Below are 17,698 nucleotides of genomic sequence, written 5' to 3' on the forward strand. Positions count from 1 at the left end.
AAGATGAGTAGTTTAAGAAGGGAGAGCAGGACAACTATCCGAACTCAGGGTGCTGCTTGAGCAAAGGTGGCAATCACCACCTTGACCAGTGAGGGCGAACCTTTTGAGCTCGGCATGTCAGCATTTTGAAAAACCCTAACTTAACTCTGGTGCCGTGTCACATATAGAAATTTTCTGATATTTGCAACCATAGTAAAACAAAGACTTATATTTTTGATATTTATTTTATATATTTAAATGCCATTTAACAAAGAAAAATCAACCAAAAAAATGAGTTCACGTGTCACCTCTGGCATGCGTGTCATAGGTTCGCCATCACTGCCCTAGACCATGCTTGAGGGTCGGGAGGCCGAGGAGCAGGGATTACGTAGGGAGTGGTGGGCAAAAGGGTTGAGTAGCAGCATGAGCACTCAATGGCGGAAGGCCTCAGACTCAGACTGAGGTCAAGGCCAAGGGCATTCCAAATGATGATGAATCTTTTGCTCGTAGATGACATGAAGACCGAGCGAATTTCGGAGAATGAGGTCTTAGGGAAAGGAAATGACGTGGAAGCCCGCAGTCCCCGTCCTCAGCAGGATGAGAACCTTCCCACGGAGTGTCCGCGTACGAAAGGAGGCACAGACACGCAGGTGTGTGTGAGCCAGCCCTGGGGGTGGGGACACGGGGCTTTGCTAGAATGAGCTTCAGGTGAGAGCTCAATCCCTAACCACGATGATCAGGAAGCAGCAGGTGCCATGGTTCCGGGGGTGGGTATGTGGGTCTGGATTCCAGCCAACTTCCCACCAACTTCATGGCATTTGAAACTAGGAGACTGAGAATGTCGCAGAATTCTCCAAACTCCTTATCATCGACTCCTGGGAAACTGGAAACTTGCTTAGTGTCCCCTCTGTATGCTCCTAGTTCAAACAAAGAAAGCATTCTTTGGGAACCTGTACAGCAGGGGTGGGGAACCTTTTTTCTGCCAAGGGCCATTTAGATATTTATAACACCATTCGCAGGCCATACAAAATTATCAGCTTAAAAATTAGCCTGCTGTATTTGGTCAAACATTTAATTAACTCACCCCTCAGGCCTTGGCAGGGCCAGACCAAACGATTTCTCGGGCCTTATACAGCCCGTGGGCCGGATGTTCCCCACCCCTGCTCTGTGTAATGGGCCTGTCTGTCTGATCCTGTGACAATAGATCCACTATTATTCCGAACAGCCCTTTTCCGATGGTGCATAAAGTCAAGTCTCTTACCAATATCAAATATATAGTCTTATAAACTTTATTGCACCTTGTGAAACAGGCTGTAAACCAGTACATAAACACTGTAAAAGTTGCACAACAAAGAAACAGTGGTCCCCTGCTCATCACCCCGCTTCGCAGGCTTACGGGGCCCTCTTTTTATAGACGGAGAAAGAGGCGGGTGTGGAGACGGAACACCTGAAGCAACAGTACGAACAGGACCTTCGTAAACTCAAACAGCAGACGGAGGAGGAGAAGCAGCATCTGAAAGAGCAGCTGGTGCGGCGCCTGGAGGACCTGGTGAGGACGCACAAGGCGGAAATCAAGTCGGTGCGCTCGTCCGCGGAGGCCGACAGGAAGCGGCTGCAGATGGTGAGGGCGCTCTCCCGGATGCTTTCCGGTTCCGCTTCTTTCCCTCCCTCTTTCCCCTTTTAGTTCCCCTTTCCTTCCTGTTTGCTGAGCTCCTGCTGTGTGCCGATCTGAGCTAGTTCTCCGCCCAAAGGAGGTTCGGGGTCTTTGGAGGGGATGGGACACCTGTTACCGGGAAACCCCCCGTTGGGCTCGGGCTGCCTGTCGCTGTGTCCAATAACGAAGGCAGGGTTGAATCATATTAGGCATTTATTGAGAAGGCCAGCCAACCAAGAAGACAGTAGGGCCCTTACCAGCATCAAATCCTGCCTTCCAGCAAGATTCAGGGGACAGGATTATAAAGGGGAAGGGCATGGGGTGAGGAATGCAGGCCTGGGGGTCCGCAGACGTCAGCTATTAAAATTAGTCATCAGGCGATGAAATGATGCTGATGAGATGATGTTTTGATTCCTGGTGGGTCGGCCTGACCATGCTGAATTCACAGCTCAGTTAATGGCTTCACACAGGCCTTGAAAAGGAAACTTTAAGCCCAGCTAAGTGTGGCTCAGCGGTTGAGCATCAACCCAGGAACCAAGAGGTCATTGGTTCAATTCCTGCTCAGGGCACATGCTCAGGTTGCAGGCTCGATCCCCAGTGGGGGGTATGCGGGAGGCAGCCAGTCAATGAACCTTTCTCATCATTGATGTTTCCATCTCTCTCCCTCTCCCTTCCTCTCTGAATTCAATAAAAATATTTTTTTTAAACATGGAAGAGGAAACTTTAAGAAAAACGTAACCCCCTATTCACATATGTATATGTGTTCTAAGATTTAAAATAATATGATTACTTTGCAGACTAATACAGGTGCTCTATTTATTAGATTATAAGCCCCCCTATCACACCCTAAGACAGTGGGCCTGGAGCCATTGACATGGGCTACAATTGTGTCATCTGAGCGTTTAACAGGCAAATTCAACTCCACTCAGCAAAAACAGAGAGAAATAATATGAAGCAAACACTCGGGCCTGGCTGACAGCTGGTCTCAAATCCCAACCCTGTCACCCTCTAGCTCCATGACCAGAGCGGTTATTTAACCTGGGCCCCCTCAGAGAGAAATTCTGCCAGCCTCAGCTTCCTCATGTATAAAACACGATGAAAACAGCACCCCATAGAGTACGAGGATTAAATGAGGTGATCCATGTGAAAAAAAGCAAAGCACATGCTAGAGCCTGGGGCTGCATAAGCACAGCATGGGTGCAGGTACTACGTGGAGGCCTGGCAGTGTGCGGGATTCTCAGCCTCTGGGTACTGTTCCGACCTCCCAGCAAAGGGGCGGCTTTCTGCTGAGGAGGAACGCAAAGCCTCGCCTCTCCCGTTTGCTGGGAAAGCAAATAACCTACGTGAATGTTTTAGGAAAACGGTAAATATTATTGTGAACATAGGTAGACCTTTAATTACAGTCATCGCCCTTACCCATGAGGGACACATCCCAAGACCCCCAGTAAATGCCTGAGACCGTGGATAGTACCTGTATACACTGTTTCTTCCTGAGCACACGTACCTAAGATAAAATTTAATGTATAAATTAGACCTGGTAGAGATGAACAACAATAACTAATAATAAAACAGAACAATTTAACAATATATTGTAATAAAAGTTATGTGGATGGCTCTGGGGCCATTATTAGGTACAATAAGGGGGACTCGAGCACAAGCACTGTGATACCATGGCAGTGGATCTGATGACCCAGGTGGCTGCTAAGTGACTGATGGGCGGGGAGCCTGGACACGCTGGACAAAGGATGAGTCACGTCCCAGCAGAACAGAGTGAGATGGTGCAGGATTTTATCCCACTACTCAGAATGGGACATGATTTAAAACATGAATAGTTTTATTGCTGGAATTTTTTTTTTTTCTAATTTGAAGTCATATAGTGTGATACCTCTAGCTTCATTCTTTATTTTAATTCTCACCCAAGGATATTTTTCCCAAGCTACTGTTTACCATAGTTGCTACTAGTGGTCTTGAATTTGCCTGAGTGGAGTTGAATTTGCCTGTAACTTAGGTACGTGCCCTTGACCGGAATCGAAACCGGAACCCTTCAGTCTGCAGGCTGATGCTCTATCCACTAAGCCAAACCGGCTAGAGCAAAGCATCTTTTTTTTTCTTTCTTTTAATTAAATCTTTATTGTTCAGATTATTACATTTGTTCCTCTTCCCCCCCCCCCCCATAACTCCCCTCCTCCCAGTTCCCACCCCACCCTCCGCCCTCACTCCCCACCCACTGTCCTCATCCATAGGTGCACGATTTTTGTCCAGTCTCTTCCCGCATCTCCCACACCCCTTTCCCCCCCAAGAATAGTCAGTCCATTCCCTTTCTATGTCCCTGATTCTATTATAATCAACAGTTCATTCTGTTCATCAGATTATTTATTCACTTGATTCTTAGATTCACTTGTTGATAGATGCATATTTGTTGTTCATAATTTGTATCTTTACCTTTTTCTTCCTCTTCCTCTTCTTAAAGGATACCTTTCAGCATTTCATATAATACTGGTTTGGTGGTGATGAACTCCTTTAGCTTTTCCTTATCTGTGAAGCACTTTATCTGACCTTCAATTCTGAATGATAGCTTTGCTGGATAAAGTAATCTTGGTTGTAGGTTCTTGGTATTCATCACTTTGAATATTTCTTGCCACTCCCTTCTGGCCTGCAAAGTTTCTGTTGAGAAATCAGCTGACAGTCGTATGGGTATTCCCTTGTAGGTAACTGAGTTTCTTTCTCTTGCTGTTTTTAAGATTCTCTCTTTGTCTTTTGCTCTTGGCATTTTAATTATGATGTGTCTTGGTGTGGTCCTCTTTGGATTCCTTTTGTTTGGGGTTCTCCGAGCTTCTTGGACCTGTAAGTCCATTTCTTTCACCAGGTGGGGGAAGTTTTCTGTCATTATTTCTTCAAATAGGTTTTCAATATCTTGCTGTCTCTCATCTTCTGGCACCCCTATAATTCTGATGTTGGTACGCTTGAAGCTGTCCCAGAGGCTCCTTACACTATCCTTGCATTTTTGGATTCTTTTTTCATTTTGCTTTTCCGGTTGGGTGTTTTTTGCTTCTTTGTATTTCAAATCATTGACTTGATTCTTGCGCTCCTCTGGTCTGCTGTCGGGAGTCTGTATAATATTCGTTATTTCAGTCCGTGTATGCTTAATTTCTAGGTGGTTCCCCAATATACGATCGAGGGTCTCATTAGTTTTCTTGTAGATCTCATTAAGTTTATCGGCGGCTTCTAAACAGTTCTTGAGAGACCTTAAAAGTGTGGTTCTGAACTCTATATCTTCCATTGACAATTTTGTCCTGTTTCTTTGTCTCCGCATTTTGTTATGCTTCCTTGGTGCACTCGCATCTTTTTTTTTTTAATCTTCACCCAAGGATATTTTTTCATTGATTTTTAGGGAGAGTGGAAGCGAGAGGGAAAGACAAAGAGAAACATTGATGTGAGAGAAACACATCGATTGGTTACCTCCTACACGAGCCTCAACCAGGGCCTGGGCCGGGAAGGAGCCTGCATCCAGGGTACATGCTCTTGACCAGAATTGAACCCAGGACCCTTTGGTCCACAGGCCGATGCTCTATCCACTGAGCCAAACTGGCTAGGGTGCTGGAATTTGTCATGTGATATTTTTGGACTGTGGTTGACCGTGGGTGACTGAAACCACGGAAAGCGAAAGTGCAGATAAAGGGGGACAACTGTATTACAAGAAAGCCTCTTTATACCCCAGAGCCTACCATCAATTTCAGTTTTCCCTGAAAGATGATCATATGGCACAGGAATGCCGTGTGGTGTGACGGTAAGAGTAGTAGGTGCTCAGTACATATGTGTTGGATAAATAAGTGAACTCATGAAAGGCCCAGACTAGTCCTGGGTCCAAGTCCTGACTCTCCCACTAGCTGTATGACCATGGACAGGCCATTAACCTCTCTGAAACCTGATTTTGAAATAAGGCTTCATACTTTGAAGGCTTGTTATGTGGATTAAATGGGGTATTATGTCTAAACTCTTAGCTCAGTGCACGGCATGTAGTGAAAGTTCAATAAACAGTGGCTATGGTTAGTTACCATGTGCACTGTGTGACGTCATATCTGATCTATATATAAATAAAAGCCAAGCAACCGGAATGACCGGTCACTATGACTTGCACTGCGGCCCCAACCACCGTGGCCCCTCCCCCGGGCCAGCCCCACCCCTGATCGGCCCCCGCAACCCCGATTGGGGGTGAGGCCAGCCGGCCAACCTCCTGAGTCCCCTACCCCCTGTCGGCCCTGCCCAATCAGCCCTTATCAGGGCAGGTCAGCCAGACCCCACCCATGCATGAATTTGTGCACCGGGCCTCTATTAATATTATAAAGCACTAAATTCTTATTTTATTTTATTTTATTTTATTTTATTGCTTAAGTATTACAAAGGGTATTACATATGTGTCCATTTCCCCCCCCCCACCCTAGACAGTCCCCTAGCCTCCCCTATCCCCCAGTGTCTTATGTCCATTGGTTATGCTTATATGCATGCATACAAGTCCTTTGGTTGATCTCTTACCCCCCTACCTCCTGCCCCCCAACCCTCCCTGGCCTTCCCGCTGCAGTTTGACAATCTGTTTGAGGCAGCTCTGCCTCTGTATCTATTATTGTTCAAAAGTTTATAATGGTCTCTATTATCCATGAATGAGTGAGATCATGTGGTATTTTTCCTTCATTGACTGGCTTATTTCACTTAGCATAATGCTCTCCAGTTCCATCCATGCTGTTACAAATGGTAAGAGTTCCTTCCTTTTTAGAGCAGCATAGTATTCCATCGTGTAGATGTACCACAGTTTTCTAATCCATTCATCTACTGATGGGCACTTAGGCTGTTTCCAGATCTTAGCTATGGTGAATTGTGCTGCTATGAACATAGGGGTGCATATATCCTTTCTGACTGGTGTTTCTGGTTTCTTGGGATATATTCCTAGAAGTGGGATCACTGGGTCAAATGGGAGTTCCATTTTCAGTTTTTTGAGGAAACTCCATACTGTCTTCCATAGTGGCTGCACCAGTCTGCATTCCCACCAGCAGTGCACAAGTGTTCCTTTTTCTCCACATCCTCTCCAGCACTTGTCGTTTGTTGATTTGTTGATGATAGCCAGTCTGACAGGTGTGAGATGGTACCTCATTGTTGTTTTGATTTGCATCTCTCGGATGATTAGTGACTTTGAGCATGTTTTCATATGTCTCTTGGCTTTCTGAATGTCCTCTTGTGAAAGGTGTCTATTTAGGTCCTTTACCCATTTTTTGATTGGATTGTTTATCTTCCTTTTGTTAAGTTGTATGAGTTCCCTATAAATTTTGGAGATTAGGCCCTTATCAGATATGACATTGGCAAATATATTTTCCCACACAGTGGGTTTTCTCGTTGTTTTGTTGATGGTTTCTTTTGCTGAAACCACTAAATTCTTGTTAAAACACTTAATCCTCCCAACAATATTACAAAATGAGTGTTCATATGCCCATTTTAGAGGTGAGAAAACTGAGTCTTAATATAGACAGTGAGTGATAGAGGTAGTATTAAAACCTGCCACACCAGTGTGGCTCAGTGATTGAGAGTCAGCCCATGAACCAAGGGTCATGGTTTGATTTCCAGTCAGGGCATATGCCTGGGTTGCGGGCTCCATCCCCAGTAGGTAGTAGGGGGCGTGCAGGAGGCAACCCACCAATGATTCTCTCTCATCATTGATATTTCGATCTCCCTCTCCTTTCCTCTCTCTGAAATCTATAAAAACATTTTTTAAAAAAACACAAAAAACCCTGACAGCCTGACTCCAGAGCCCATGCTTTCCCACTCCTGTACTGGATAGGAAACAACTGTTTTGAAAGCATTTTTCTCCCCATAAGCTGTGACTGTTCGCACAAATCCAGTTCTCAGACTCACAGTCGTTCCATCCTGAGCCCCAGTCAGTGGGAGGGACAGTAGCTCTCCGGGAGCTGCAGGTTGCCCTGGTAACCCATCAACCAAGCCTGACTCTGAATGTAGAAATCCCACTTCAGCCTTAATCAGGGGTCGTGAGTCTATTTGGGAAGTGAATCATGTAGAAATAAATTGTGTTTCCTCCTGGGTTGGAGGGGGACCAGTTTTGTTTTGTTTTTACTTTTTGGTATTTTCTATAAACTGAGGATATACATTATATAAATTAGGCCATGCAGATTAGGTAAAACCTTGAAGAGGCCCCAAATCTAGGGTTCATGGACTAAAAATAGATAGCGTCTTCCCCTCTGGAGTTAAGAGGGCAGTATTTCTCTGAGGCCTTTGCTGTGGGTGTACTGTGTATTCTGAATGCTACCTGAACCTGAGGAAGACACTACAGGTGGCTGGAGTTGCCCCTGAAGGACTGCCTGTCTTCCTCGTCCACAGAATCACATCCGATGGCCACGTAATCTTGACAGACAGAATAGAGCACACATCCTAGAATAAGCACTTGCCTGCACCGATTCGTAGGGAGAGTGTTACTGAATGCCTCCTGGGCTGTGCGAGCTCCTGCTGCATTCCACATCTTGGTTGTATAGTTTAGGATTCCCGGCGGCAAGTGTCACACACCCACCCTGGGGAGTTTAAGCAGAAAAGGAATTTAGTAATGGGTAGTAATGAGTAGGTTTCTGGAAGGCCAGGAAACTGAGCAGCTACCCAGCCAGGAATGTCCAAAGTTACTGAGAGACTGGTGAGTACACTCCCCCCCACCCCCCAGCCCCCAACCTCTGAGCCCAGACCTGCAGTTTTCATTGCTGACACCACCTGTACCGGATCCTGGACATGGCCTGGAGGACCATGCCGTCTTACATAGTAGCTACTACTAGACACACGTGGCTGTTTACATCTAAATTCATCACAATTAAATAAAATGTGACATTCAGTGGGACTAGCCACACTGCAAGTGCTCATGTTTCTAGTGGCTGCCATGTTGGATAGTCCATTTTAGACCCATCACCACAGAATTCCAGTGGTCAGTGCTGCTCTCGAATGACCAGTCCTGCCGCCCTGGAAACTGAAGTTGCCAGATCCAGGTGCCTCCCACTTGTGTGTATCTCTGGCTTCATTCAAAGTAAAGCAGCTAGAACAGCGGTTCTCAACCTGTGGGTCGCGACCCCTTTGGCGGTCGAACGACCCTTTCACAGGAGTCGCCTAAGACCATCCTGCATATCAGATATTTACATTACGATTCCTAACAGTAGCAACATTACAGTTATGAAGTAGCAATGGAAATAATTTTATGGTTGGGTCACAGCATGAGGAACTGTATTTAAAGGGTCAGAAGGTTGAGAACCACTGAGCTAGAAGAAGAGAAATCAGCCCTAAATGTGAAGTCTGGGAAGGTAGGTCTGGTGTTCTCGGGGTCTGAGGCGGAAGGAGGGCTCTGATGTGTCAGAGGGGGGTGGACTTCCCAGACACCTGGAGGAGAATCAGGTGCTGGGCAGCCAAAAGGAACGACAACCCTCCGCTCCATGGTTCCCTCCTTATCTCAGCCCTGGAGGCAGAGGTTTTCCTGTTTCGCAGATGAGGAACCTGGGGGATTAGGTGATTGAGAGTCACATAGCCTGCCTGACTGCGAAGACACTAAGATGTGTCCTCTGTGGCGTAACGGAAGACGCACTGCCCCGGCCTTGGAGAGCAGCCCCAGGTCCTCACCTGCCACTGTCCACTCCCTGTGTGTTTACCATTTATTGAACGTGTGCCCTGTGCTTTGAGCAGTGCAGAGATAGAGGAATCACGCATGCTTTCAAGGAACTTACCGTCTTCCATGCCCTCAAACATAGACTCAAGTCCGTGTGTAGGAAGTGCTGAGTCTGGGGAAACGGACTCACTGTCAGACCTTGACGAAATCACCCAAACCTTTCTAGGCCTCTGCTTTCTACTTTTACTAATAATTATAAATTTGAATAATTTTCTTAAAAATTTTTTCCCAACTTTTTATTTCTATCAACTCCAAAAAATACTCTTGGTTGTTTAGAAATATGTTGCTTAATATTGGGACCTTTCCTGTTGCTTTCTAATTCAGTTCCCTTGTGGTCAAAGAATGGACTCTATAATTTCATTCCTTTTCAATTATTCATCTTGTTTATGGCTCAAATATGGTCTGTCTTGATGGATGGTCCTTGTGCACTTGAAAAGAATATGGATCTGCTGCTGTTGGGCGGAGTGTTCTATAAGTGCTGATTAGGTTGTGTTGGTTGATAGTCTTGCTCAATATTTTATTTCCTCATTAATTTTTCTCTACTTGTTCTGTTGATTACTGAGAAAGGAGTACTGAAATCTCACATTTAAATTGTCACATTTTATAGTTCTCCTTAGCTTTTGCTTTATGTAAAGTCAGACTTATTTATTAGATAAAGATTATTATGTCTTCTGAATGAATTGGCCCTTTAATCATTTGTGAAATACTGCCGTCCTGAAGTCTACTTTGATACAAATATAGTCATTCTATTGTTTTCATAGTCAGTATTTCATGGTCTGTTTTAATCTTTTTCTTTACTTTTAATTGACCTATATCTTTCTATTCAAAGAGCTTTTATGGTATAGCTGGGTCTTACTCATTTTGACAACCTCTGACTTTTGGAGGTCATTTAGACCATTTACATTTAATGTGATTATCGTTGTCTACCATCTTGCTGTTTTTCCTTTCAGTATTTTATGACTCTCATAAGCTTCTTTGGGCCCCTTTGGGAATCAGGCAGGGTGTGTCCAGTCCATGTTTTTGTGCCTTGTGTGGCTAACTCTCCTCATCACCATTTAGCAAGTAGAAGAACAGTTGGAAGAAGTGAAGAAGAAATCAGAAAATGAAATAAAGCAGCTAGAAGAAGAGAAAGTGGCCCTAAATGTGAAGCTCCAGGATTCTCTGCTCCAGGTAAGTCCCGAATCAATGCAGGGTGTGGGAGGGGGGTTCTGGGTCCTCGGAGCTGCTGGTTAACTGAGGTGCCGGGAATCTCAGGGAGCTGCCCCGACCTTATCACATTCAGCATCCTCGGAAGAAACAAAAGGACTCAGCACAACAAGAAAGCTGTCTCGGGGCATAAATTTAGCCGCAGCTAGCAGAGAGCCTGATTTATGGAGGCTTATAAAAGAGGCACTTAATGTCTCACATGAGAGAAGGAGGCAGGAGGCTGCTGGTGTTGGTTCTGTGGCCAACCTTCACACCCTGGCTTCATTATCACTTCTGTGGGCATTAGACATGCCTGCTGTCGTGGCTCCTCTCCTTGATCAGAAATTAAAAATTATTTTTTATGACTGCATTCCTATAAAGATGAATACAGCCAGGCTATATTTTTTTTCTTGTGATTTTGAAAGGAATTAAAATATTTTCATGGCCCCTAAAAATATCGTGGGCCCCGGGCACTGAGCCTGCTGCATCGAATGGAGAAGTCGGCTCAGATTCCTGGTGTCTGTTGCCACACCCGTTGTCAGGTCCAAATTTCAACCAGGGAACGGGAGCAGTGGTGACCAGGCCTGCCCACGCCAGCAGGCAGCAGAGAGCGATCGCAGCAGCCCAGCGGACTCCTGCTCCCATGGGTAACACCTGTGCCAGGTGGCCCGCCTGGGAGAGCACTGATTCAGCTGCCAGGCCTCCATGGTGGAGGCAGGCAAGGGAGAAAGGGGTAGGCATTGGATGTAGACCAGATGAACAACAGTTTGCTTCGTGGGCCCACCTGCCCAGACCACCCAGAGACCAAGGTCAAAGTTTCAAAGAGCGGTTGCCATGTTACTAAGGAGAAGGGGCTGGAAACAGAGTTCACCCCTGAGCCTGATTAGACAAAAACGAAACTGTGAAGAGGGTTCCTTCCTTCCCCTGCCCTCCCTCACACCCTCCAGACGAGCCCTGCACCTGCCACCCCACAGGAGCCCGTGAAATTGGTTCCTCAGCCCAGGCCGTGCATCACAGCCTCCCGGGGGAGCTTTGACGGATCCAGAGCCATGTCCAAAACCATAACGATGTTTAGGGTACATGAAATGGAGTTCAGTTCAGAGACACACGTGAGGAGGATGCAGCCAGGCTTGAGCAGTGGTTAGTTCTAGAAGGGAGAAAGGCTGATGGGCTGGAGAAACACGGGGCTGCCTCTGTATTTGTGATGTGTTGGTTCCTTCAGCCGAGTGAGGAGTACACACTCTTTCTCTGACCTTTTTCTTTTTTAAAAAATATGTTTTTATTGTATTTTTAGAGAGAGAGGAACGGAGAGGGAAGGAGAGAGAGAGAGAAAAAAAAAAAAACATGGATGAGAGAGGAACATCAATCGGCTGCCCTCTACTAGGGATCGAGTCCACAACCTGGGCACATGCCCTGACCAGGAATTGAACCGGTGACCAACTGAGCCACACCAGCCAGGCTCTAACCATTTTTCTATCTCACAAATTGGCATATTTTAAAAAAGATGAGCAGGCCATGACTTGGTATATCAGGGGCTCTAGAGGTGAGGTCTTGGTGGAAAGTCTCTGCTATAGAGATTTCTCTTCCATCTCAGCCCAAGGTGGGCTGCCCACAAAGAGGCCCATTTCTCGCTCTTCCTTTCTCCTCCTTTTCTCCCTTCCTCACTCCCTTCCTCTCCTCCCTCCCTCCCTCCCTGTTGACCTATACTGCCATCTTCATGTGGGACCTGGACCACCCCGCCCTGCAGAGCTCAGGAGGGCTTCACATATGTGTGTGGGACCAGCCCCCTCTGCGTCTGACTTGGACACCTGGCCCATCACCTGCCTGTTTCTCAGAATGCCCCTAAGGACCTCTCCGTGTACAATAACAGCGGCGAACCTGTGTTAAGCACCTCCTCAGTTAAGATACTGGCTACGCAGTGTACACTACTGACTCGCACTAGTAAGCCTTACAACCGCTGTACTGTTGGTACCTCCGGTTTACGGATGAGAAAACTGAGGAACAGAGAAGGTGAATCACTTCTCGGGGTCACACAGGTGGCAAAGTAGTGGGTCTGGGATTCACCGGGTGACGGGGCTCTGAAGACCCCACTGTGGACCGCTGTGCTGGTACGCCCTCTCGTGGAGCATGTGGCCTCTGCATCGTTCCGAACCTGAGTGTTCACTGGGCATGGCCCGGGGACTGCCCATGGACAGAGTGCCTCAGGCCGCTCGTCAACCTCCATTTCTTCTGCCACCTTAACGGTGTCATTATCCTCCCACCTACCAAAGCCAGGAATGGAAGGGTCACCTTGACCGCATCCACTCTCCTGCTCTGCTGTCCTCAGCCTGAGTCCCCACCCCGCCCCACCATCACATCCAGTCAGGTTATCAAGTCCTGTGGGTCCTTCCACGAAAGCCCCTGGGTCCTCTCCCCTCTCTACACCGATGCCTTGGTCAAGACCCTCAGACTGGCTCGCCCGGGCTCCGTTTTCTTTACCTGCTTGTAAACAAATCTCACAGAGCTCCCTTAACTATTTCATAAGCCTTCGCAAGATGCAGTGTAAGTGGTTTCATAGCCTTTAAATACCCCTCCCCCAAATGTTCATTATGTAAAGCCGAGAAGACATCCTGATGGCCTTGCAGTTCTTCTGGGTGGTCTGCAGAGTCTCCTGAGAGCCTGCCCTGTATGGCCCGCCTCCCCATTCTCCCAGGTCAGCCGATTCCAGAACTAGTGCTCCAAAACCCTAGTCTGCTCAAGGTCTATCCTCTTTTCCTAAAATCTTTTTTAAAAACTGGAGGCTCAGTGCACGAAATTTGTGCTCTCGGGAGGTGTCCCTCAGCCGGGCCTGTGCCCTCTAGCAATCCAGGAGCCTTCAGGGGAGTGGGCCTAAGCCATCAGGCTGACATCCACTGAGGGGTCCTTAGCACTGCTGTGGAGACGGGAGAGGCTCCTGCTGCTGCTGCTGCTGCTGCGCTCGCCAGCTGTGAGCCCGACTTCTGTCTGAGTGCAATGACCACCAGGGGGCAGCTCCTGCTTTGAGCATCTTCCCCCTGGTGGTCAGTGCACGTCATAGTGACCAGTCGTTCCACTGTTCGGTCAATTTGCATATTAGTAGGATATGTTTTTATTGATTTCAGAGAGAGGGAGGAAAGGGAGAGAGAGATAGAAACATTAACGTTGAGAGAGAAACACCGATTGGCTGCCTCCTGCACGCCCCCACTGGGGATTGAGCCCACAATGGGGAATCGAACCATGACCCCCTGATTCATGGGTTGACTCTCAATCACTGAGCCACACCAGCCAGGCCCCTAAAATCTTTAATTCCCGTGTTTTTCACAGTTCAGACCCAACCTAACTTACCATCACTATCCCCCAGGACTCTGCCCCCTCCTGTCTACTTCTTCGTACGAGGCCTTCTGACATGGAACCTTCCTCCAGTCCTCACACACATCCTACCCACCCTCTACCCCTACACCTGCGATCTTTGCTGCTCGGAATGGCTTTTCTCACCCTTGCCACTGACGGACTCCTATTCATCCTTCACTGCCCCCAAGGCTGCCCTGGACTCCCCCAGACAGAGTGTGCTGTTGTAAGTTCTTGGTAATAGTACCCAGTAGTACCTACCTCATAGTAGCTGTGAAGATTAGAAGAGCTGTTACTGTAAAATGCTTAGGTCCTGGCCTGGCACAGAGCCAACATGCCATTAATGGTACAGTGGGGCCTTGACTTACGAGTTTAATTCGTTCCAAGACCGAGCTTGTTAACTCAAATTACTCTATCAACTCAATGCAAAAAATCGGCCGAGAGACAGCTGATATCTCAACTCGTTAGGACCCTCGTAAGTCAAGGCCCCACTGTACTGTTATTATTTTGTACGTGTGCTGTGATTAGAAACATGTATCTGCTTTTGCCGTAGATGACAGCCTCTTGACGGCAGGGATGATATTTTTTTACCATTTTGCTCTCACGCACTCCCTTCCTCTCCCCTCCACGTACCTAGCACGGTGCCTGAGGAGTCTCTGCTTTCTGTGAAGACTGTTAGCGGTGTCTGAGTTTCCTTTATGGTTATCGGCCTCATTCCTTCCAAAGTCTGAGGCAGGGAAGCCAGCCTGTTAAACGGACACTTGACAATTAGTTAGTGGATAATAATTATCGTGATTAAGGCTTTATAATGTAATAGCACCTTCCAGCTACTCTTCTCTCAATTTATCTGTATAATTATTACATATTGTTTCTTTTCTTTACCAATTAACTTAAAAAAAAGAAAAGAAATGGTGTGAAATGGTGTGGAAGCCAATGAAAAGCAGCTCCGGTGTAGCCAGGCGCATGTAAGTCACGTGAGGGAGGTGTGGACTCCTGCAAACCTGCAGGCTCGGCTTCTTCTGGGACCGCTACGCAGCCAGCTGCTTAGAAATGGCCTTTCTGGCCCAGCCGCTGTGGCTCAGTGGTTGAGCATCCACCTAGGAACCAAGAGGTCCTGGTTCGATTCCCAGTCAGAGCACATGTCCGGGTTTCGGGCTCAATCTCTCCCTCTCCCTTCCACCCTGAAGTCAATAAAAATATTTTTTTAAAAAAAGAAATGGCCTTTCCGGGAGCATATTTGAACTTGTCTAATGGGGCACTGTCCCCAGAACTGATGGACCCAGGAGAAGGAACTCCCAGATAAGGGCCACGTCCAGGAGACAGGTGTCATTGCCAAGCATTTCTGTTCCTCTCTTTTAGGTTTTAAGGCTGGAAGAATTCATCCAACAGAATAAGGGATGTCCCCGAAGAGGCGAGGACGGGCCCCCGGAACCGAACTACCCGCCCCGCGGCGACTTGGAGACCCAGGTGAGCCCCGGCTCCTTCGGCTTTAATTAAGGATGTGTCAGCACTCCAGCGTCTCCGGTGGCACATGCTGGCATTAATGGGCTTTTTTATTGTCCCCCTCAGAGCTGCCAAAACGCCTGGAAAAAAATAAATCACTACAAAATCCTTCTGTAAAAGCCAGGAACAAAACAGAGTCCTAAGCAGTTCTCCACGGGGTGTGAAAAAGAGCAGGCTTCTCAGGTGATTCTTCTCTCCGCCGAGAGCAGCCTGCCCGGCAGAGAAAGGGGCCCTGGGCCCAGGGGGGCCTTTGGTTCTGCTCGGCACGAAGCCTAAGAGTCATAACAACGCCAGGCCCCCTCCCTCCCCTCCCTGCCATCAGCTGCTCCCACGCTAGCTCACTCGCTGTCCTTCTAGGGACGCTGCTCCGGGGCAGAAACTGGTGCCTGTGAGTCTCTGTTCGGCTCCGGTGGCCGTATGCCCTTCCTGGTTTGTCATCACGAACCATCACACGCTTGGTGGCTTAGAGCACAGAAACCTGTTGTCTCACACTTTGAGGCCAGAAGCCCGAAATCAAGGCGTCGGCAGGGCTGGTTCCTCCTGGGGCTCCAAGGGAGGTCCTGCTCCACGCCTCTCCCAGCTCGTCCGTCGCAGGGAGCTCAGTTTCCAGAGGGAAACACAGGCCCCTGGGCTACTCAGGGCTGCGAGCAACCTCATGAATGTCAGGTCCACGCGGTTCAACTTAGCATCGCGCTATTCGTTCCTTCCACAGTCGGTTGTGGAGTCCTAGGCTGGCCCCTCCGAGCAGCCGGTGCAGGGAAGAAATACGCACACACAGACCGCGTTAACACGATGTGGACATGCAGTGATAGAGTGCATCTCCGTCGCTGTGTTTTCTGTTAGGCCTTTAGGATGCACTTTGCAGGTGTCGCTTGTTCTTTTAAATCAGTTTTATTTTGTTCTTTTCAAATAGGTAATCCACTCCGTACCTGGTGCAGGGTTCAGCAGGTGTGGCAGGGGTGCGGCGACAAGCACGCCCCTCCCCCTAGCTCCCTGTCTACTTGTTTCGCTTTTTTAAAATTTCTTCTTTACTTTAATTTCTCCTTGCAGAGCCATACCGTGCATATGCAGGCATTTTTCCCCCCACAAATGCTAGTATACTCTCCTGCACTCTGCTTTTTCTAACTTACACTTTTCTAGCTTCAAGGTTGTAACCCATCAGTATACTTCCATATCAAATATCAACTTTATGGTTTTCTGTAAAAAAACAACTGTCTGGTGTTCCCTTGAACAGAAAAACCACAGTATATTTAACCCTCCGTTATGCTGGATATTTAGGCCATCCTAGTTTTTCTGTGATAGACAATAAATATTTCAGTGGTAATAGATCGTACAGAACTGTGGAGGGGTATCGTGCAGTGCAGTAGTTAAGCGAGCTCACCCCCGAACCAGGCACCTGTGTTCTTACTGGCAGGGGAACCTTGGACACATGGTTTGAAGGCCACTTGCTGGAGCTGCCTCGTCTGTGAGATGGGTGGATGCTCCACCTTCCTCTGAGGGTTTTGTGAGGACTAAGTGAATTACTGTGCTGCAGTGTCGGAGGCACACCTACCCCTGCAAATGCTCAGCAGGTGCCAATTCTTTCCATTGTAGCACTTGCTGGGGCCAAGGCACGTGGGTGTCTTTCTTTGTCAGTTACAGCTGACATTCAGCACTCCTTGTGTTACTTCCAGGGGTGGTGCGTGCATTTTTAACTTCGATAGGCCTGCCACTCTGCCTTCTGGCCTGCTGTGGCCCCACAGCCTTGCCAACACTGAGCTACAAAACTTTCTGAGCTTGGCCAATCAGAGGATGTTTGTAATTTCTTCAAATATTGGTGACAAGCCCGGCCGGTGTGGCTCAGTGGTTGAGCATTCATCCATGAACCAGGAGGTCACAGTTTGATTCCCCATCAGGGCACATGCCCAGGTTGCAGGCTTGATCCCCAGTAGGGGGTGTGCAGGAGGCAGCCGGTCAGTGATTCTCTCTCATCATTGATGTTTCTATCTCTCTCTCCCTCTCCTTTCCTCTCTGAAATCAATAAAAATATATTTTTTAAAAATATTGGCGGCAAGCCGACATGCCAGCCAAGTGAGCCGAAGCTTTGCCTGGGCCCTGGAAATACAAAGTCGTAGAGAAGTTCCCAGGGTCACTCACCAGATGATGTGTGAGCAGCCCGACCCCAGGCATCGCAAGGGGCAGGTCAGTCTGAAAGGAGGAGGCTGAGTGGGGTTTGAACAACCCATGGCTGATCTTGGGGTGGAAACAGGGACATCCGAACAGGGTGTAAAAGGACAGCTTCCCAGTGACATCCTTGCCGGATCGGGCGCTGCGACATTAAAGGTTCCTCAAGACTC

General features: G+C 47.8%; 1 protein-coding gene across 1 annotated transcript in view; it reads left to right on the forward strand.

The window, feature by feature from the left end:
• Nucleotides 1-17,698, forward strand: part of FAM184B (family with sequence similarity 184 member B) — a 72,817-nt gene that overhangs the window by 31,172 nt on the left and 23,947 nt on the right. Inside the window, exons 4-7 of the mRNA XM_081098608.1 lie at nt 490-629; nt 1,394-1,600; nt 10,389-10,499; nt 15,219-15,326. Of these exons, the coding sequence (XP_080954734.1) occupies nt 490-629; nt 1,394-1,600; nt 10,389-10,499; nt 15,219-15,326 (566 nt within the window). The remainder of the gene's footprint in view (nt 1-489; nt 630-1,393; nt 1,601-10,388; nt 10,500-15,218; nt 15,327-17,698) is intronic.

This window comes from Myotis nattereri, assembly GCF_964212035.1.
Source record: "Myotis nattereri genome assembly, chromosome: 1".
NCBI lineage: Eukaryota > Metazoa > Chordata > Mammalia > Chiroptera > Vespertilionidae > Myotis > Myotis nattereri.